Source organism: Catharus ustulatus, chromosome 3, assembly GCF_009819885.2.
Source record: "Catharus ustulatus isolate bCatUst1 chromosome 3, bCatUst1.pri.v2, whole genome shotgun sequence".
Lineage (NCBI taxonomy): Eukaryota > Metazoa > Chordata > Aves > Passeriformes > Turdidae > Catharus > Catharus ustulatus.
The window spans coordinates 56,536,747-56,558,285 of record NC_046223.1 but is presented as its reverse complement, the minus strand read 5'-3'; the positions used below and the strand labels follow the sequence as shown (position 1 = coordinate 56,558,285).

General features: G+C 39.9%; 1 protein-coding gene across 2 annotated transcripts in view; it reads left to right on the top strand.

The window, feature by feature from the left end:
• Nucleotides 1-21,539, top strand: part of TIAM2 (TIAM Rac1 associated GEF 2) — an 87,420-nt gene that overhangs the window by 28,983 nt on the left and 36,898 nt on the right. Inside the window, exons 8-13 of one of the 2 annotated variants that reach the window (XM_033055699.2) lie at nucleotides 563-625; nucleotides 4,771-4,935; nucleotides 7,659-7,763; nucleotides 8,175-8,253; nucleotides 9,143-9,235; nucleotides 10,286-10,546. In XM_033055699.2, the coding sequence (XP_032911590.1) occupies nucleotides 563-625; nucleotides 4,771-4,935; nucleotides 7,659-7,763; nucleotides 8,175-8,253; nucleotides 9,143-9,235; nucleotides 10,286-10,546 (766 nt within the window). Of the gene's footprint in view, nucleotides 1-562; nucleotides 626-4,767; nucleotides 4,936-7,658; nucleotides 7,764-8,174; nucleotides 8,254-9,142; nucleotides 9,236-10,285; nucleotides 10,547-21,539 lie in introns of both variants that reach the window. The other variant, XM_033055698.2, reaches the window with a different exon arrangement.

The window sequence follows — 21,539 nt, the reverse complement described above, 5'->3', positions numbered from 1 at the left end:
AGTAGTCAGCTGCTTTCATTACTTAATAGTGGGAAGTTTGGGTCAACTATGCCTTTAAAGCTAAGCTAAAAGTTTCAAGCGATGGTGCCAAGAAAACTGGTTAGAAAAGATGAAAGACTGTCGGGTAGGAGATTTTAGAAACCACCGACAGTGATTTGAAATAGTCCCTTGAAGTCATGATGAGATTTGTAGCTCTCCCTAACAGTATCCTGAAGGATGAAATTTATAATTCCAGTATAGTGTATGATTTGAAGGTAAATTACTTTAATCTTATTAGTAAATAGTAGATAGGAAAAACCAAGAACATATTTTATACATATTTGAATCTGAGTGTGCATGTAGCTTAGAAGAGAAAATCTGCTTAAATTTCTTTGTATGGAGAGAGTTGTATTTATTAATTCTTGTCAGAATAAAGCAATAAAACCTACAAAAAGATCCCTGGGGCTTAGCAGGTTGATATAGATTCCTTAATTTAGTTTTATTTTTTGTTTTTTTAAAATGGAAAATATGTAAACGTGTTTATTTGTTCAACCTTCTTATTTATTTGTGATGTTTTCAATAGGTTTTTGATTCAGCAGGAGGGCATGGATTTGCTGGCGTGCAGAATTCAGCCAACTCTGCTGAGGTACGATATGCCTGTTCTCATTCTGCATCATCATGTTTTTGAATTCCTGAATGCATTTCTCAAAGGTAGAACCCTAAAGAGATTCATAAAATGTATTTATTTTTAGATGACAGGATTAAAACTCTGATAATGAAACAACTTCAACATAAGTTTCTGAGCATTCATGGTAAGCTTTAAAAAGCCAAGCCAAACCCCTAGAAGCTTCTTCATACACTAATGCATACAGTCTGTACACTGTGAGAGAGACTTGGGGCCAAGCTTGTTTGAAAGCATCCTTTACAGTATGGCAAATCATAGGATGGTTTGGACTGGAAGAGACCTTTATAGGTCATCTAGTCCAGCTCCCTGCAATAAACAGAAAAATTTTCAACTAGATCAGTTGTCCCATCCAGTCTGACCTTTATGTTTTCCAGGGATGGTATGAAACCCAAGGTATATTTTTCTGCTTTGTCTACTTCAACAGAACCTTTGTATTTTGAGTTTTGTGTCTGTGTAAAGTCTGTGGACCATCCCATCAGAGAAGTGAGGTTTAATGTAAAGCTGGAGATTGCCCAAGTAAAGGAGAAGGATGAAACATCCTTCAAGTGGCATTACCCAGTAAATAGCTAGGATTGATGTTCTCTTGTGCCCAGGGGAAGGACATCTGCTGCTTTACCCTGCCTGGCCTCGGTCATGGTCCGTCTCCATTCCTTCAGCCTCCCTATGGCATAGTGTTGCCATCCCCCAGTCTGAAAGGGCATCTCCCACTGACAGCATTTTGTCTGTTCTTAGCAAAAGTGGACTGAAATACCTGAATTCCCTTTGTTACTTGGCCACTTGCCTGTTATTTTCTGGTGTGGGAAAGTATTGAAACCAAATCACTCCTCTGTTTTCAAAACAAATTATAATTATGGGTTTGAAATCAAGTCCTGTAGAGAACACTTAACAAATTCCTCTGGAATGTACCATTGTGTGTGGTGTGAGATGGCATCCATGTCCCATCTCAGAGAGAGCAAACACAATTAATTCCTGGAAGGTGGGAAGGTTTGCCACATGAGAAGGACCAAATCTCTTGGGCACAGCTCCTGAAGGTTTCTTCTGGAGAACTGTGACACCAGTCCCTCAGGGGCTGGGGCATTGATGGAGCTGCCTTATACAACAGGGTCTGCTGGGATTCTCCTTCCTCTGGCCTAACAGGAGCATTTACTCCTCCGGAACCCTTCTGAGGAGACAGAAATGTTTTGAAAGCACTAGGGAGCAGACAGAATGAAATGCTCTCCCTTTGGTGAAGTATCTGCAAAGGGAAAAGGTCTGTCTTCTTGTCCCAGCCCTAGATAAAGCAACCTTCTCCAAATTTAGGCAGGGGCTCACAGCCCTGTTCCCCAGGTAGAGGAGCACCATCAGAGGTCAATGTGGCTGCAGGTTTTAGACCAGGACTTAAAAATTTAGCAGGGTTGTCTTTCAAGACTAGAAAAAGCCACACAATTTAGATGCTGAGCAGAGCTCTGGAGTTAGAAGAACATTTTTTTCCTCCTTATTTAAACCCTATTTCTGAAACCTTTTTTCAATGGGTATTAAATACAGCGTGGGCATTTTTAAGATCCTGACATTTTGGTGAATCATACAACAACTCAGAAATGATTCATCGTAACTTTGAAAACCGTTATTCTGGCATCAGCCCGGTTTCACTGGCTGATTTAAAATTTTAAAAAAGCAAACAAAAACTGAATCAAAACTTGTATGAAATGCTGCCTGTGGAGGGTAGTGAATGACAAATAGTGAAGTCTGCCAGGGAAGCTGTTTTTTCCCTGAAAAGGATGATAAAACCAGAGGCAAATAGTGGGAGGAAATGATGAAGTAACCTATTGGTCCTGCAGCAGCCCTGTGGCACAACATGTGACAGTCTGCAAATCCTGGCGCCTCTTTCTGGAAAATTGGATGGGTTGTTATAACTTCATGTGGCAATGAATGAATGAACTATTGTGGAATTGGTCACTGCAGGCATAACAGGAAAAAAAAAAACCTCCCTTTTCATGTCAGATTTTCTGAGACGGAAAATGTGGATGAAGCAACGGTTCCTTGACTGCAGTTAAGGAACACAGTCATGTTTAATAACAGAGGGGGAAGTTTATCTCAAATTGTATACTTGAGCATCAGTGTACATGGCAAGGAAAGATGTAGCTCATGTTGGCTGCAGATCTTTCTGTACTTTCTAAAAGCTTACATCAAAAGGTGGCCTTGAACCTATTTCTCATCCCCTTAATCCTCTGTGATTTGAGGTTATGGGGTTTTTTTCATCTCTGGCAATACTGAGATTTATTTCAGTTGCACAGATTTGAAGTGCTAGTGTTGCAGGGCAATAAACCATTGTAGTAGTTGCAAACCTCCCTTGCTGAGGCAAGCATAGCATTGGTTTTCCCTGGAGGAAGCCACCAGGGAAATTCAGCCTGATTCATTTGTGCTAATCTCTTTCAGCCTTCCTACCTTGCCCCTTTCTCCTTTCTGTTATTTACACTGTGGAGGTAGGTCAGGCTTCATTCTCAGTCAGCTGATTTAGTGCTGAGAGGACTCCAGTTCCACGGGAATTATCTTCTTCAACATCACCAATGTTACAAGCAGGCTGTACCTACAGCCACCAAGGTCAAACTTTACCTGGTGTAGATTTCAACACTGTGTTAATTGCAGTAGCAGAACACCGCTCCTGTTTTGTGTAAATTGATGGATTTCAGTAGGATTTCCATCACCTGTGTTGACTGAAACTTCATGTTCAACTAGTTAAAAGGGACAGTTGAAATCAAGACAGACAAGATTAATGAATAGACTTAGTTCATTATTATTCCACCAAACCAGTGTTATTCTGGCATTATATTATTACTATGCCACAATCTGGCTTGTCTGTAACCTGAATTTCTGCATTGTTTGGTAATTACCTGGATGGGATTGCTTGCTTCATCATTTTTACAGCCACAGCAGTTATTTGCAAAAAGAAAGTAATATTAGTCTCTGTTGCTACTGACAGATTGATGTCAACAACTTTGCTGCCTGCAGCAAGGGAAAGAGAGTCCTTGTGCAGCTTTTACAGCAGCTTTTAATTGTGGTGCACCCCTGGGCTTGAGTCCCAGTGGAGAGGGGGCAGAATTGTATGATCAGGGGTCTTTATGTAGGCAACAAATCCCCCCAGCCCGACAAACAAACAAAAAGTACTAACTAAAAGCATGAAGGAGGTAGAGATGCCTGAGACCAGCTCAGGATATCTTAACACATGCCTTGGGTAGAAGTCTTCCCACCTTACGGAGTTGTTGTCCCTTTCCAGTGACTGCATGGGGAATCAAGGGACCCCATCTGCATAAACTTAAATGCCTTGATATAGGTAATTAAGTGATGTGCTGAATAGGCTGACCCAAATAATATGTGAAACTCCAAATTCTGAACAGCTCTTGGTGTTTGTCTTCTCCTTGTGTGCTTTTTTTTGAAACTTGCATCCCTGAAGTGAAGTACAGGAGAAAGTGACTAAGTGACAGGGAATTTATTTAGAACTGATGTTATTTGATCAAGCAGAGTGGCGTTGGAAAGAGGGAGAATGTGGAGCAAAATGGTAAACAGGCCATAGTAAACCCTCTGCTGCCAATGAAACACGATGTTCTCAAACTGTAACTAGAACAGGAGAACGTTACTCCTTCTTTAGTCCCTTATTTTGTTGTGGCTAGCCTTGCTCCACAGTGCTCTCTACTGGAATTTTGTTGTAATTTTCTGCCAAAGTGACACTAGCTCAATTTCTTTACTTGTTTGTTTACAGTTATTTAACATGTATTGGTTAAAAATTGTAGTTGTCAGTTCTTCTTAAAAATTTATTTCCATTGTGAGATAATACTAGGTAGATACATATTTCCTCAATCAGTTAAATCAATGATTAGTATGAGATAAAGACATGAAATTCCATAATGGGAAAGCACAGCAAGTTCAATCCGAGCTCTAGAAAATCAGGTCTTCAATAGTGAATGAGCAGCTAACAGAACTCTTTCCCTGGCTTGCCCTTGGGAAAATACACAGCACTGTTTTTGAATACATAGCCACTACAAACTGCTAATGTAATTGCACTTTTTGTTTTCTTGTGTTGTTTTTTAACATACACACAATGTTATACCTTTCTCCCTTGTTTCCAGCAGCAAGTCGATGATTTTTTGAATGTCTACTGCTCAGTGCCAGAGAACATCCAGAAGGAGAATGCCTGGGAAACACAGACCTATGTTCATTTCTGTGATGGCCAAGCAGTGGCGCTAACGCTCAAGCCTGAGCACAGGGTGGAGGATGTTTTGTCTTTGGCATGCAAGGTACTTATTTTTCATGCACAATTTCACCTTGTAAATAGCTGTGGACTCAAGAAGGAATGTAAGGTATCACTGGATGCATAAATAGGGAAAACTGTGATAAGATTATCATTATATATAATAATACACTAATGGCATAATATATAATACTGATAATACATAATAGGCATCTCCCTGTCACTGTCTCAAGGGGCATTGCTCTCTTTCCTTAGCTGTGGTTTTTATGTGTTGTAGCCAAGGCAGCAGGGTTGTGGAAAGGTTTTCAAAAAGTGCTGCTGGAGACAGCATACAGGGTACTACAATTGTGAGCAGTGACAGTGTGCCAGGTAGTCAGCCCTGGGAAGTCTCAGCTCGCGTCCACTCTGTGCTGTCCTTGCAGCAAACTTAGTTTTCTGTGCAAATTAATCACAGGGGAGCAACAGGGACTGGTTGAGTTGAAGCCAGCAGATTAAGACACTTGAAACTGCTGTGATAAAGGCTATCATACAGGTTTGCTTCTGAAAGGACTTTTTTAAGCTTTTAATTAAATACAAGCTCTGTTTGTGAATTTCAAAGAGTGAGTTCGCTTGTGAAAGTGCTGGCAATTTGAGAGGGATTGCTATAGATCATGGAACAGAAAACTGAGCCACAGGTTGAGGGTAAAATAGAAATACCAGTTTTAACTATGGACAAAACACCAGCCCCTCTGGAACATTGTAATACACGTGACATTTTTGCCTCCGTTCGTGTCAGTGCTTGAACTTAGCTCTGTAACTTTGTGATTCAAGTCACTTAAATTATGCTAAACAGCTTTTGGAAAAAATAACTCTTTACCCCAAGTCTGTTTTCTGGCCAACTGGTAAATATATTTTATTTACTTCACAAGGGGAAAAACAAGAAAAAAAAGGAGTCCTGTGCCGGACAAGATCCAGCTGTAGCTTTTGGCATAGGTTACAGTGAATTTCCATGTGAACTCATTGAACTGGTTTGAAGTTAATGAATTTTGGGGCTTTAACGGAGGAAAGGGCCCAATTTAATGGCTCTTTTCACGTGCTACTATGGAGTGGAAAAAATAAAAGCTTTTAACAATCCAGAGTGAACTATAGTTTTTAAAATCAAAATAAGCACACTGATTTAGGCAACTCCCAATGCATCTCCAGGGCATCATTAAAAAGAAATTATCTTCTTGTGGCTTCTCCTGGTGGAGACTGAATCCTTGAGAAAGATGTTTAATGTTTGGCTTTACTTTTAAAAACTTGGCTGTACCCTGTCAAGCTGAAGGGCTTGTCTGATACACGACTTGGCCACCAGGTGGCACGGAAGAGCCAGAACGTTTTGAAGTCCTTAGCGTGCCGTAGGAGACCCTAAAGGAGGAAATACATTTTATAAAAGTAAAATTAAGTTGAAAAGGAAATTCCTTACCTCTCTTACTCTATCATTCCAAAATATTTGTAATTGTAAAGCTGAATTTTAATTTCCATTGTCTGCATTGCACGAAAATTTAGTTTTAAATTCCTTGCTTTTCTTCTTTAATGTTTTTCTGTTTCATTTTGTCTTTCTATTCTGTGTGTAAAGCTTTTCATAAGCATTCTCTAATGCTGAATACTTTCTGCTCATCTATCCTGGTTCTTTTCCTTCTTACATTTTCATTCTGCTCTGGTGAGTGTAAGGAATCTTTCTTCTTAAGAGAAAATGTTTGAATGCTGTGTGGATAAGGCTAAAGTTCAGAAGAGTTGTTAGGGCTTTATTTTTCACCTTCATCCATGCTTTATGGGGTTTATAAGTTTCTCATTTCTGTTTTCCATCTGAGGTCTTTGGATAGCATGTATAAAAACCTTGTGCATTTGATTTTAATTTCTCAGGATACAGAGCATAAGTAACTTGTAAACTGCAGCATGTAATAAAATGTTAAGTTAATTACCAGTTACTCAGTAGACTTAGATTTTGTAAGCTGCTGAGATGCATTAAAGGGGTTAAATAACCCTCGGGGAGGCTGTCAGTCCTCTTCTTTTGGAAAGGTTGCTTCCTCCTGTATCAGAATTGTTGGTCTATTAATATGCTAAAACGAAATGTTTTGAGCCATAGTCTCACCAGTATCCTGATTTTTTCAGAGCCTCCCATCAGGGGCTCAGCACTTTCAGGGTAATATCCTTTGGGAATATCCCTATTTCCCTTTGGCTTCCTATTGAGACAGGATCTTTGCTTTTACCTCATGTGGTAAAAAAAAAAATAAAATAGGGGAAACTCTCTGATCATAGATGAAACCCAGCAATAAAAATAAAATCTAATAAAGGCAAACCCTTAGGGAACCTGCTTGCCATCCCATCCCCCCTCCTGACTGCTCATACGTGCATACACATTTTCTACATCAGAGGCAAAAGCTGCTGAGCAGACCTGAATAATTAGAAGTAGTTGTAGAAAAAGGTGGTTGTGAGTGTTGTGATTTCAAAAGAACAGAGGACTGTTGAAATATCTTTAGAAACATATATTAGTGCTCAGTTAATCTAATAGCCAAGACATAGTGTTTATGAAAGGATTTGGGAGGGCAAAATGGAAATAGCACTGTAACCTTATATTTTAAGCAATGCATCTAGTTATGTTAATAGTACAAAAATAGATAGAAAGTTACTTTTTGAGATTGCTTTTGCATGATTTTAGAAACTTGTTGTGTGTGTGTCACTTCTCTGTCTTCTAGGATTCTGGAAACAACAAATAATTACAAACTACATTATTTTTTTCTTCTTCAGATGAAACAGCTGGAGCCAAGACACTATGGCCTACAACTCAGAAGACTGGTTGATGAAAATACTGAATATTGTGCTCCTGAGCCATATGAATACATAGTAGACCAGGAAAGTGTGACTCTTTTTAGTTAAAGCTTTGTGATGTTTCTAGCTGCAGTTATCACCTACAAATATGTGAAATTTAGAGCTAAAATAAGGTTTTAAAGCTGTTCTGGGCCTTCTTTCTGTCATTCTAGTTCACAGTTTTGAGTGGCTAGGTACTGCAAACACTGTCTTCAAGAAATGTTTGAAGATTTGAATAAGGCTTTTAGCACAAAAGTAAAGTGTCAGCTTATATTGTGGAGTGGGTTTTGGGTCTTTGGCTTTAGTCCCACTTATAGCAGTGATGCTCACACAGTAACACAATTCTCTATGTAAAGACAGCAAGTCTTGATGCGAAGAAGATTGTGCTTGTTTCTCATGCTGTATCTGGAGTTTGATGCTTGCATTTTTATAATTCGATGACTTCTTTTCTAACAGGTGTATGATGAAATAGAAATTTGTCCATTAAATGTTTATCATGTTCATCTCACAAAGACTGAAAACATAAGTGATTATGGTAAGCTCTCAGGAATTTGTCTTTTTATTCTTCTCACTGCTTACTTTCTCTCTTTGGGACTTTTTTATTTCTGAGAGTAGATAGAGCCATCCGTGGTAGCTCAAAGTGTGAGTCTGCAAAGAACTCCAGGAATTATAACAAATACCCAAACTGACTGTTTTCCACTGACAAGTGCATTTCTTATGTTTTGGAAGGGTCCAGTTTCTAATTTTCCTACAGGGGCCAAATAATTGAAGCATGGGCTTGTCAGAAAAGTGAATGTCCTTGGCCAGGACTAATGTAAGTGCTCTCAATCAGGCAGTGGTCAAGGTCTGCCCTTGTTGTTTTTTTTTTCAGTGGGATCCTCCGTTGGCAAAGTGTCAAAAGTATATACTTTGGAACTAGTTCTGAGAGGCTTTTTGTCCGTGGGAGGTAGTTATGCCTAGAAATAATTACATACCTTGCAAGGATACTTTTTTAAGGCAGCTTTGTGCTGTGCTTTAGCCACAAGTCAGTTTTAAATTATTATTTCCTGGCCTTTCCCACTCATTAGTCTAGTATGGTTTGCTGCTTTATAGTTTGGGTTTCCGGTTTTTGGAATTGTTTAATACACCTGATGGACACTCTGCAGAACTCTTACTATAATGGTGGGCTGTTCTGTGTTGTGGAAATGTCATGGAGCTGAGGTAGAGAGTACTTTTTTGAAACGGAATTTTTTTTACAGCAGAGCATGGCATTTTCTGGGAGTTGAAAAGTCTTACTAATTTTACAGGCCTTACAGTGGCTGGGTAACCATATGATAATTTCTATGTGCTCTATGGGTGTGTTCTTATGAGAAGTATCTTCCTTCGGAAATAAAAGGGAAATATTCCCAAGAAAGTTTATTTGATTTAAATCTCTTTTACTTCAGGCTTTGCTGTCACTGCCCAAGTTGCTGAAAATGAGCATCTCACCCATATCTTTGTAAGTGATGTACTCGCTGATGGACTGGCATACAAAGAAGGTACTGTGTCGTATTCTTCATTATCTTTTTTGAGTCCGAAAACTTGAAGGAGCTTTAGTCATGCTGTCTGAAATGTTTCTCGGCTTTTGCTATTGAAAGTTTTCTTTTCTGAAGACCATGGAAAGTATGTAATAGTAGGAAAAACAGTGTACACAGAGTAACTGAATTATCCCTTCAGTGTAGTGGGGACAGTTCTTTTTCATCCTTGGAGGCAAAGTCTGTGTTCAGCCATCCAACCGAGTGCTTTTGCACAGAGGAATAAACTGGAGAATGAGTTCATCTCACGCTAGGGAACTTCATGGGCTTGATCAGTTTCTATGACCCATTGCTTCCACCTCTGCTGGCAGAAAGCCTTCCTCCCCAGAATAGTTTTCTGCATACATTTGTGTGAGCACCTTCCCACTGTGCTGCTCAGAAACTGTGCCTCTCTTCATTGGCACGTGTGAGGATCATGTGGGCTCTGCTCTCTGAAAAACAACCCCAGAGAAATGGAGACACAGATATTAATTTGCTACCTGATGGTAATATCTACTTGGTTTTGCTGACTTAGACAGCACTTGCCACTGTTTGGATTTATAGAAAAGCTGATAAAACCTCAATCTTTAGTTGTTGCAGCTTTGCATGAATAATTTGATCTGCGTGACTAGTGCCTTGTTCTTCACAGAAGATGAAATATGTGTTATGGTGCTAGATAGTGATGGTATCTGGTTGTGAGAGGTGTCTCTATTCTAATCTTCTTGAAGGCTGTGCTGCTCTCCCACCCACCCAATTCTGTAGCATCTTTAAACAAAACCAACATGATTGCTGTACTGTGGGTAGCACCTATCAAAGTAAGCAAGCTTGAGGTCAATCTGTATAATTATAGCACAAATAAAGCTCCTCTTGGTTCTAATGGACCTGTGGTAGGATTAGCCTATTTGAATTCAAACCAAAAAGATCAAAGAGGGGTCAGCATAAAGTTTGGGTTGTGCTCTGATCCTTTTATTATATTATATTACTTTTTTTTTTTCTTCTTCCTCTTCTTCTTTCTTTGATTTCACATGCTGCCAGGGCTCCGAGTAGGCAATGAAATCATGAGCATAAATGGAGAGGCTGTGTCTGATCTTGATCTCAGGCAGATGGAGTTACTGTTTTCAGAGAGAAGTGTAATGCTTACAGTGAGAATGAACCATTGTGAGACCCAGCAACCCTTATGTGTGTCCTGGTCAGATGGTGACATTTCCAGGGATCCAAAGAGTTTGTTGCCCCCTCCAAACCAGTCACAGCTCCTGGAAGAGTTTCTAGATAACTTCAAAAAGAACACAGCAAATGGTAAGAAATTGACAATAATTTTAATAATAATTTAAATAATAATTTTCCACCTCACTTTGAATATCACTGTTTTTAAAATTCAGTCATGATTAAAATTATATGTTAGCCTTAAAAACACAGGTACAAACTTGTCGAAGTTCCATTTGTGTTCAATATCTGCCTGTTACTATTTTTTAGGGAGCAGAAATGGAACAGAATATGATTATGTCTGCAGGGAAATGATAATATTTTAATCTGTTTTTCTGTACCATCCAGTATTATCAAGTGTTCTCTTAACTGCTCTGTGTCATCTTGAGTATCTCCAACACATCCATTTCCCAGGCATCAATGTTTGAAATGATGTGATGGCTTTCAGAAGCAGAGTACTGTTCTGTGTTTGCCATGCTTTCTGTGTGGCAAAGTACCACATACAGTAAGGGTATTTTCACTGCAGTGGTCATCATCACCTCAGAAAGGAGTCATTGAGCTCTGCTCCCATCCAGTGATATTGTGCTCCTTCTGGGTACAGTGGCCACTGTGTAGAAAGAGCTTTTGTGTGGATTGTTCTACCTGTTCATGTTCCTTACTCACTGTAATGCCACGGTTTTAAGCACGGGGTGGAAGATGTATCCTAACAGTGCTGGGTCAGGGTGAGATCCTGATGGGTTGCCATGTGAGGAGCACCAGACAGGGAAGGTGCCTATGGGGTAAGGAATGCTCCTGGATGGCATCAACCCACAGCCCCAAGGAGGTGCCAATGCCCACAGCTGGATTGCCTTTTCAGCTGGAAATAGGAGGTGGCATCTCTGACACTATGGGTGGAGATGAGCCATGGACTCCCTTCCCTTCCTTTATCTGGTGTTATTTCCTGGAGAACCACATCTTGTGGTACCAGAACACTTGTGAATGTCTGTCTGAAATAGAAAGTACGTGGGGCTTTGCTCCCCTTTCTTCCCACTCCTTGACTATTTTTCAAACAAGGCAGAAGCAAATTTAATGAGATTTTCAGTGTAAGAGGTGCAGTTTCCTTGCTCTGCCTCTGGAGGATGCTAGTAAAATTCTGCAGGAAAACTAGCCAGGATGCAGTGCTGTGTGAAGGGAGCAGCAAGAGATAGAAAAAGAGATAGCTGATTTTTACATATAATTACAATGGCAAGTGTTTTCTGATTGGAATTTTTTCGTAATTAAAAATGGGTGAAGAGAAAGAATCACATAGGGGAAGTTGTTAGAATGGATTTAATTATAAAGCAATTTTATTAGGTCATCTTTTGAAATTAAAAGAAATCTGAATACAAGATTTGTGATTCAGTGAGTAGCATCCCTCTCAGGGGCCTTATTTCAATTTAAAATACCATTAAATTGACTAGTGGCACATAAAAGTTAGTGTCATAAACCAAAAATTATGATAGAGCTAATTAATGACGTAATTATATCAGGGCTATAATCGAGCTTTTTGGCTGGATAACACAGGCCAGCGTTATTTCAAGTATTCAGTGTAATAAATGTGTGTGTCCATTCACTAGATTCCTCATTCCTTGGGGATAAATTTGCAACCTGTGCAAATATTCCATTATAATAGGAAATTACTGTACTATGTATTATGCTTTAAGCATTAGTGGATAAAGGGACATAGTATATTTGCTTTTCTGCTTAAAAGCAGTTAAGGAAGATTTATTTTATTCTGAAAGGGAACAAATAGTTCTAAATTAAGCTTAGTGAGAAGAACTTTTATGTTAATTGAATTCAGTGCTTCGTGTCTGATCACCTGATCAGTTCAAATGGAAACAGAAGAAAATGGCATTACTTCGAATTAATAGATAATCATAAAGGGTTTAACTGTTCTGTGTCCTGTTACTCAGGATTTGATTAAGATTTTAGATTACTAGAGGGAGTATTTAATGATCCAAGCAGTGATTTGGAGGCCAAGGACTCTTAAATTCATATCCAGTCTTTAGGAAATTCATAGAATCTTTAATCTTGAAAAGACTTTAAAGGTCATCAAGTCCAGCGCTTTACCAAACGCTACCATGTCAACCAAACCATAGCACTCAGTGCCACATCCAGTTGTTCCTTGAACACTTCTGGGATGGTGACTTCCCCACATCCCTGTGCAGCCTGTTCCAGGGTTAACCACCCTTTCAGTGGATAAATACTTCCTGGTGTCCAACCTGAACATTCCTGGTGCAGCTTGAGGCCATTTCCTCTTGTCCTGTTACTTGTTCCCTGGGAGAAGAGGCTGACCCACACCTGGACACAGCCTCCTTTCAGGGAGCTGTAGAGAACAATAAAGTCTCCTCTGGGCCTCCTTTTTAAAAAATCAAGCTCCATGTGGCTGAAGGTACATATCAGCAACCTCAATGCTTCTGCTGTTGCTTCCCTGTTTTTAGAAATTAACCCTGTCTTTCTAGAGCGCTATGTGGATTAATGAGCTAAAATTAACAAAGTGCTTAGAAAATGGAAATTTTCAGCACTGAGTCACACAGTAATGCCCTGCCTAGTGGTTAGCGATGACCACCATGCAAAAGCAAAACAGAACTTACTTAAAATCACTGGCTTCATATAACTTGGGCAGTAATAGTTTGTCCACAGTTGTTTACAGTTTTGTAACTGTTAGTCGTAACTCTGATGAATGCCTTTTCTGCACATTTTGCTGTGTTGAGGATACCCAATTATACCTTGTGGCAAACCTTGGCAGCTTTTACTGTACAGAAGGGAAATGATTGACTTTCTCCAAAGCCACTAATTCTGCCACTCCTGAAAATTATTCCCAGGGAATTTTTGGTGAGAGTGATTCATTTTCTCCAAGAGGTTGTTAAACCCTTGTAGCTGTATTTTGGACCTGCTGTGGTTGTATCATTTGATCTCCCACATGGCACCACTACGTTCCTGCTGCTTAGCTGCTTGGAGAGTAATAAGTTTACCCTGGAAAAGAAATGAGATGAAATACTTTTAAAAAATGCACTCATAAATGTGGAGCAACTAAATTTGCTCCAGGCTCCAGTGTCAAGGAAATTAAAGAAATATTTATGTAGAATTAAAAAATGAGGAAATTGGACTGAAGTTCTTACAGCTGTGGAGAAAAAAAAAAAAAAAAAAAGAAAATAAATGCCTCATTTAAGAAGGCAAAACTTGATCATAAACTACAGAGAAGACACAATAATTGAAAACCATATTTAGGGCAATGCTGTGTGGGTTTATGCTATATCTATAGCTATACCATATCTATGGCATTAGGCAGGAGGTAGAAGCATTAGTAGGTGTGAAAATCCATTGCAGAATTTTAGTTACTGCAGAGTTGGGCAATTTTTTTTTTCTTCAGCAAGTGTGGTTTTGCCAAAAAAAGTTGTCATTTTTGGTTAGCTGACACTGTTGAAATCAACCCTAATTTGTAAATAGAACTCTGTGATTAAAAATCAGAAAAAAAAAAGGTGGGGGATGGCAGGTTGGTTTCCATGATGAAACACTTTTATCTCTGAGGGTTAGAGAGTTAAATGGGAAAGAAACCACTTGAAAAAAACATGGAAAGAAGAAAATTAAAAGGTAAAAAATAAATGGACTTATTGTTCCTGTGCTCCATGTTGTACTCCTCACCTGTGGGGTAGGGTGCTCACCTTCTGTGCAGGCTCTGGGCTCCTGCCTGGCCTGTCTTTCTGGAAGCGTAGTCCCAGGAGCAGTGAAGAAGTCTTGGGTGCTGCTGACAAGGAGGAGGCTTGCTCCTCCTCCTCTTCCTCTAGCCCCATAGCACTCCTCCCACCCCTGTGCTGGCAGCAGCGCTTGCTGCAGCCCCGGCAGCTAATCTAGGAGAAATCTTTCTACCCAGCCCCCGCACACTCAGGAGTTGAACTGATGGGTGCAGAGTTCTGACAAGGGACAGAGCCAGGTAAGGAGGAGGAGTGGGGAGCAGGCAGGTGCCAGGGCAGAGCTGGCTGCAAGGAGAGCTATTCTCAGAGGTGGAAAGTTCTCTTTAGTTGAGCTACCCACAGAACACTGCTCTAGCCACTTTGGAGCAAGGGTTCTGCCCTCTGCTTTCCTTGCTCTTGCACTGATGCCTGGGCAGCATTGTAGCCTGCAACATGCTGGTTTGAGCCACTCGTGCTGAAGCTATTCTGTGCTGTATAAGGCACGGCTGGAGGGAAAGAGGCAGGCTTTGTGCTTTTTGGCAAATGGGCTGTATGCTGGAGAGGAGCAATTTCATTTTAGCTCCTAATCTGCTAAACATTGGGATATTTTTGCAAAGTGTCAGTGCTTCAGGAGGAGGATCAGTGACTTGAATCCTCACATGGAAAATGGCTCTTCTGTTTACCAAGACATGTGCAGCATCTGATTCTAATCTTAGTAAGCACTCACAGAAGCAAAGCACATCAGTTGGCCACAAGTTTAATTTTTACATGACTAAATTATTAAAAAAACATAACCTTAAGAGTAACAACTGATTTGGATTAAATTCCAAGGTACTTCCTGTTTCAAATGCACTTTGCTAGGTGTTCTTGATGCCTCTCTGAAGTGTAATTACAACTCACTGCTTCTCCAGAAAACTGCTTCATCCAGCTTTGTCAGATACCACTGAGTTGAAGGAGGAAAAGGAAGACAGAGGTTGGCTGTGCTGCCAGCTGTCTCTCTGCATGCCACTGTGCACACCTTTCCACATAGCACCCCGTACATCCCCTTTCAGCCCCAACCTACCCTGAATATCAGAAAGACCTGTGTGTCCTTCTTAAGAGAAGAGACAAAGTTAGGAGGATGTTGTCACTAAGGTGGCCTCAGGCTCTGACAGCTGGGGGCTGTGCCTGGACCACTGGCTCAGACCACTCTGCTTCTTGCTGTTTGCTCACAGTTTCTTGTAAATGTCTTTAATGTATCACTGAATGCATTTTGTAAACTAAAGTAAAACTAAAACTTAACTGAAAAACATTTCTAAAATAACTTCTACTTTTAGTTCTGCCCAAATCAGGTCCTGTTTGTTTGCCTAGATGCTGTTCCAACATATAAATTCTCTTCACTGTGGTGTAGGGCATCTCCTTCCTTGTGCTATGTGTGTGACGTATCAAAAAAATCTGTTTTTATTCTTTCACAGGAAATTCCTTTGAGCTCAGGAGAGGTGAATGTGGCTTCCTAGCTTCTCAAGTCCCAAGAGTACCCACAGTCCTGTTAGATAACAGGCCCTGATCTGTGTTAGTTGTGCAGATCTGCTTACATTGCTCCCTCCTGCCTGGTGGATCTCATACCAGTTATCTGACGGTTTTGTGTGGTGTAAGGCACAATGTACTGGGAAAACCTCTCTGTAACACAGACATGTAGTCGTCTGTGCAGCATGACTGCTTATCTGCCTGAAAACAGATGACTGCTGCATTTTCTTTTTCTTACTTATTACCCAATTCAGTGTGAAACCACATAGATGTGATAGGACATGCTCGTCAGAGCAAGAGCAGGGGGCGGGCTGTGTGCTGACACTTGTCTTGGACAGCTGGGGTGGGCTGGCTCCTGCTCCCAGCTGTTTGTGCACTGTGAGCACAAGTGTCTTTGTCCTGCAATCTTGTGAATCCCTGGGAAAAGACTAGGTCTGACCTGTGACAATACCTGGGGCTCTAGCAGTGTACAGGTGAAGTCAGAGAAAGCATTTGTCTCTTCAGAAGCTGGATCCATTGGAGCACTTGTTGCCTACTGCATTTTTTGCAATGCAAGTGTTTCCCAAGAGTGGTGGTTTAATAAGCTCTTGCTGGCACTTGACAAACTGTCCTGTGGGCTTTCTGCTAGATGTGTGTGCACCAAATTAAAAGATTGCTTATGCTATAAAATGCTCTTCGTTGTGCTTTGCTACTGAAAGAGCATTCTGTTCTGCCTTGCTAAATGCTGCTATGATTTAATCCCTGTGAAGTCAGTGGGCCAAATTTTTGGGGGTTTTTTTGCCTGGTGTAAACTTCATTAAACCCTGTATAGCTGCACCTTCTGGCTCAGTGATATGTAGGCACAAATCATCATATTGCCCTTCCTACTGAATTCTGTAGAGTGACAATATGGATAGCAAGGAGGTTTATTAATTATGATAAAGTTAGAGATATCCACATATAGACTAGTGCCGTAGGCATGATTTAAAACACATCAAACAGCAGATGTTCTGTGCTTCACAGAGGTAAGGTAGGTTGAGTAATGATAAAAACTGTCTAAGCTAGCCATAAACTCTTGCTAAACTATTAAGTAACTCTTCCTCTCATTTTTCCTTTCTGTTTTCATTACTTTTGTGCCTATAAATCTGAGATGGAGAAGAAAATATACCACTGAGGTGATATACTTGGAACCTGGCCTGCAGGGAAACTGTAGGGAAGAAGGCATTTGTTATGCACTTAGGAAACAAATGCATTTAGGTAACAGTCTGAGAAGCTGGTGTGAAGTGTTAAACTTCAAACTGAAAAGGCTGAACAGCTGCCCAGCAGGCAGATACTTGGGCAGAGAAAGTGTAGAATGTTAAATAGCCGTATAGAAACACACCACTGGGATGCAGGGGCTAATCAGGCATTGCTACAGAAGTGCAGGCAACTATTTGCCATTATGTTGCTAATTTGTATCTCCTATTGATTACTGAATTAGCTAATGAGTCAAATGATTTTGCCTCAGCACGAGCTGTTATAAGGACAAAGGAATCTAAAGGACTCTGCTCCAGCATCAAAATGGATGTTTCTGTAGATGCTTAGAAAAAAAAGAAGTATAAGAGAGCACAGAGCCACCTATAGAAAGTCAAACTTGTACAAGTAGGTGGCTGATTGGAGTGAAGCCACTGTTCAGCATGTCACCCAAAATGTCTTAAGAAAGCTGTATGATACAAGAATACTTGCGTGAACATACTGCCTTTTTCTATACTTGAAAAAGTGGAATGTTAAAAGAAGACGTGTCACTTTCCTCACTGAAAAGTGAGAACAAAGGAGAAAGACTTGTCCTGCTTGATCACTTCAGATCCTAACCAGAAGTAGGAACTTCTCTTTGTCTAGGCAGTTTCACATATGCAAATAGAGGCAGCCTGGTTGCCGTTGTACATTGGGAAGCATGTAAAGCACCTTCTGATGTTTCTTGGTTTGCTCCCTGAAGCCAAAACATATGGATAAGAGGGGCCATGAAGGGAATCTTCTTGGCTGGTCTCTAATTGCATGTCTTGTTTGGTAACAATTAGTCTAGTTAGTGACAGGCTTCTAGTAATTCTGTGTTTAAGAATCCTGTCTAGGAAGTCTGATGTTATGACAGCTGTATGTTAATTTTCTTTCCAGATTTTAACATATGGAAAGGATTCCTGCATGAGTTTCCAGCTACACCAAGGAGTCAGTTGTTATAGCCTTGAAGCTAACTTGAGGTATACCTTCTAGCCAGTCCAAAAATAGGTTACAAAACATCCAGACCACCAAAAAGTGATAAAAGCCAAAAATATCTTACAGAGATTTAATACTTTCTGAATTACTAGATTCAGTTAATTTTATTGTGTTTTTCTAACGTTCAGTTTTCTAGAGACTGAAGCTACTTGAACTAGTAGATCCAAGTCACGATAATGTAGCAATGAGAATTTGAGCTAGTTGTTATCTGAAGTTAGTTCAAAGGTTTTCAGAAGAACTTGAAAATTTCCTAGGCAAAGAGAGGAAGGTGGTTTTGAATTGATAATAAATTTAGTGTTTCACTATCTTTTTCACTGTTGGTTAAAGCAGCATGAAAGCTGTAAGCTACTGTACAGTTAGTAACCACAATTACTGCCTGCAAATAAATTTGGATTTACTCCAGCATTGGTGTGAATGCTGTGAGTACCAGCTCTGGGGAAAATAATGGACTGGCACTGTATAATAGTTAAAGATTTACACAGACTCAATGAATTGAGCTGATATGAACACTCACTTAACTGGAGATTAATAGGAATCTGCCCTCGGGGTCCATGGTACCTCAGTCTCTTGCCCAAATCCATAGAGAACCCCCATGAAGATAAGTGAACCAAATTGCTTTGGCGTTCAGCTTGAAGTGGTAGAGAATATGGTGTGTTTCAATCGACATTTCTCATCCATGGCTGCAATCTACCTACCTTCTCTTAAAAATCTGTTTTCTAGAGACAGTTTTCAGCCTAGAAATCAAATGTGACGATAAAAACTCCTCATGAGTAAGTTCAGTGTGTAGCAGCCATCTTTCATATGTTGAGGCTGGTACTAGAAAGATGTAAGAATGCAAAAAAACTGACTTGATATTTTATTTGCTACTATATCATGCAGAGGAAATAGATGAATAATGAGGTAAAGTAAGACCTTTCAGTCCTCTTTTCCTAGGTGGAGATTAAATCTCCAGTTATTACTCGAACTGGACCATTCTTGTGTCATGGTCTTTGAATCTTTCCTCAGCTGACTTATCACCAAATTTCTAATAATCTTTCTCTGGCCAAAGACTGCTTCGAGGAAAAAAAAAACCCTGCTTTTATTTGAAGGCCTTAAAGAATTCTATGTCTCCAGATACCTCTTGATGTTTACCCAGACATGGGCCTTCATGATGGAAACCTTGGAGCAGAAACTCCAGTGTCCTCTTGTATCACAACTTCACTAAACTTACCTAGGTGTATCCCCACAACTTCATCCTCTAGACCCTCCTCACTTTTACTAACAATTTTTCCAGTGCAAATGGACGTTGGACAGCTAATGGATCTTCTAGGGAATCTTCTGTTGCTTTTCTTCTTCATGACCATGGTTGTTGTGTTCTTTGCAACCTGGAGAAAAATCTAAGGGGCTGTAGCGATTGTGTGGGCTCTGTTATATATACCAACTGGTGGGTGCCCCTTTCATGCTGATCCCAGGGGATAACATGAGCCAAAGAAGTGAAAAGACTTACCCTCACATAAACAAGACATATGAGTTATTCATAGCTGAACTAATGAACCCAGAACCCTTCATCTCTCTGGTGAAACTTGGATGCCTTCTTTAACAGAGATTGTGAGAGTGTCTCTTGAAAGCCATTCAATAAATTCCTTTGGATCAACAGTTACTTTTTGAAAGATATTTCTTGAAGTTTTTCAGAAAGGAAAAGGATACAGAAGGAAATGCTTACAGATCTATTTTTTCAACTTCATTACAAAAATGTAAATATACTGTTGAAAACCTGAAATATATTTGGTTGTATAGAACCAAAAGAAATAAGCACACACATGCTATCTGCCAGGATGAACTGTTTGACTGAAGTTATGAATGCTGGTCTCTGAGGGAGCATTTTTAGAGCTCATTATGCTGCTATGTCTCTTCTCCAGGCAATGCTGGAATGGTTCACCTACCACTCCCTATTTTTCAGTAAGTCTGAAGGCATGAAGACCACCAAAGCTTTGTTCCTTTCTGAGACTTGGCTCAGACTTTGATATTATTTGCACCAGGGATTTTGGAAATATTTGTTATCTTTTCTTGGAAGTTTAATTTTCTCTTGATAGTAACATTGGCTAGAAGAATATGAGAACTGTAAGCTTATCATAATTAACTGCTCAGACTGGAGAATTTGCACAACAATGAGAAATGCAGCTTTCCATACACCTGGCTTAACTTTATTACCCAAATGTAATATCTCATTTCCAGATAAACCATACAGTTGATTATGGAAACTCTCTGTAATAGGGAGTGGGAGAATATCCTACACGCTGAAGATCAGCTGTTTGTGTTTTATTGGCGGCTCCTAAAACATTTGGGAATTAGTGAAAATATTGAATACATTCTTTCCTAGTGGACAGTCTGGACCTCCTGCAGTCCTTTACAGGTGTGGATCCTATTTTTTTTTCCAGCTAAAATTCATATTACTATTCTCAGAAGTAAGTTGATGCCCGCCTTACTGCTGTTTTGCGTCATCTGTCTGAAATCACTAGACAATACCAGAGTTTAAAAAATGCTGTTAGTTGCTCTGATCTGAGGTCAGGATATCAGTCTTTTACAGACTAGGCCAAGCCCATCATAACTGCTTGAGTGCCACTGTATCTACAGCATCTAATTACTGCAGATTAAAAACTGCAGCTGAGAGGACAGGAAGCGAGAATCCTCTTTCCCTTTCAAGTGCCAGAGAACTACAAACAAGAAAATGATCAGTTTGTTGCAGTGGAGTTGTTAATGAACATCAGAGCTGGAGTCAGCAAGAAACTGGGGTGGGACAACTGTTAGGGCTCATAACCCACATGCACTTGTGATATAAATGTTCTCTTAGTCATAAACATTCTTTACCAGGATCTTTAAGCCCCAGTATTAATGAAACTTCAAGTATTTTTTGTGCTCTACTGAAGAGACAGAGGCTTCTGGCTATTTTAACCTGTGTAGCTGTATTATGTATGTATCTATCTGTGTAGTATTTGTGCTATGCTGGTGATAGACAAACCCGGGATGGAATTTCCATACTCAGCGTGTCCAATCCTCTGCTTTTTATGGCTTTGGACAACCCTATTGTTACATTTATCCTATTCCATTTTAAAATAGATTGTCTGCATTCTAGGTAAGTCTGTTCATAGAAATTTATTCATGTGGTGGTTGAAAGCCAGCCTTCTAATTGCCAGCGTAGCATATTCCTGGCCAATGTAATGCGTGATCAGTATCTGTTGGCCTTGGCCATTGCTTAAGTAGCTCTAGCTCACAACTACATCTTGTCAACCCCTTCTACACACTTCCACATTTTTCTTTCATGTTTGCAACTCAGCTTATAGTTCTTACGGGTCCCTGAAACTCTCTTCCTTGTGATTTCATTCTAGAACTGTGCCTTCATCTTCAAGGTCATTCACGTGTCCTTTATGCATCTCCAGTCATGGTCCTAATTAATGCTCTGTATTAACTTTGAATGATTTGTGTATTTAATTGGAGTACTTACTATTGTACTTTCTTTGCTGAGACAAATAATGAAAATATCAAATAAAATTAGTCCCCAAACCCACCTTGGACAAGATCTACAATCTAGCCTTTCCCAGGCCTAGGAGTTAATTCAGACAAATCTGTTCTGATCTTACCTTCTAGCCTGTTCTGTCTTGTTTTAATTCCTATCCTTTTGA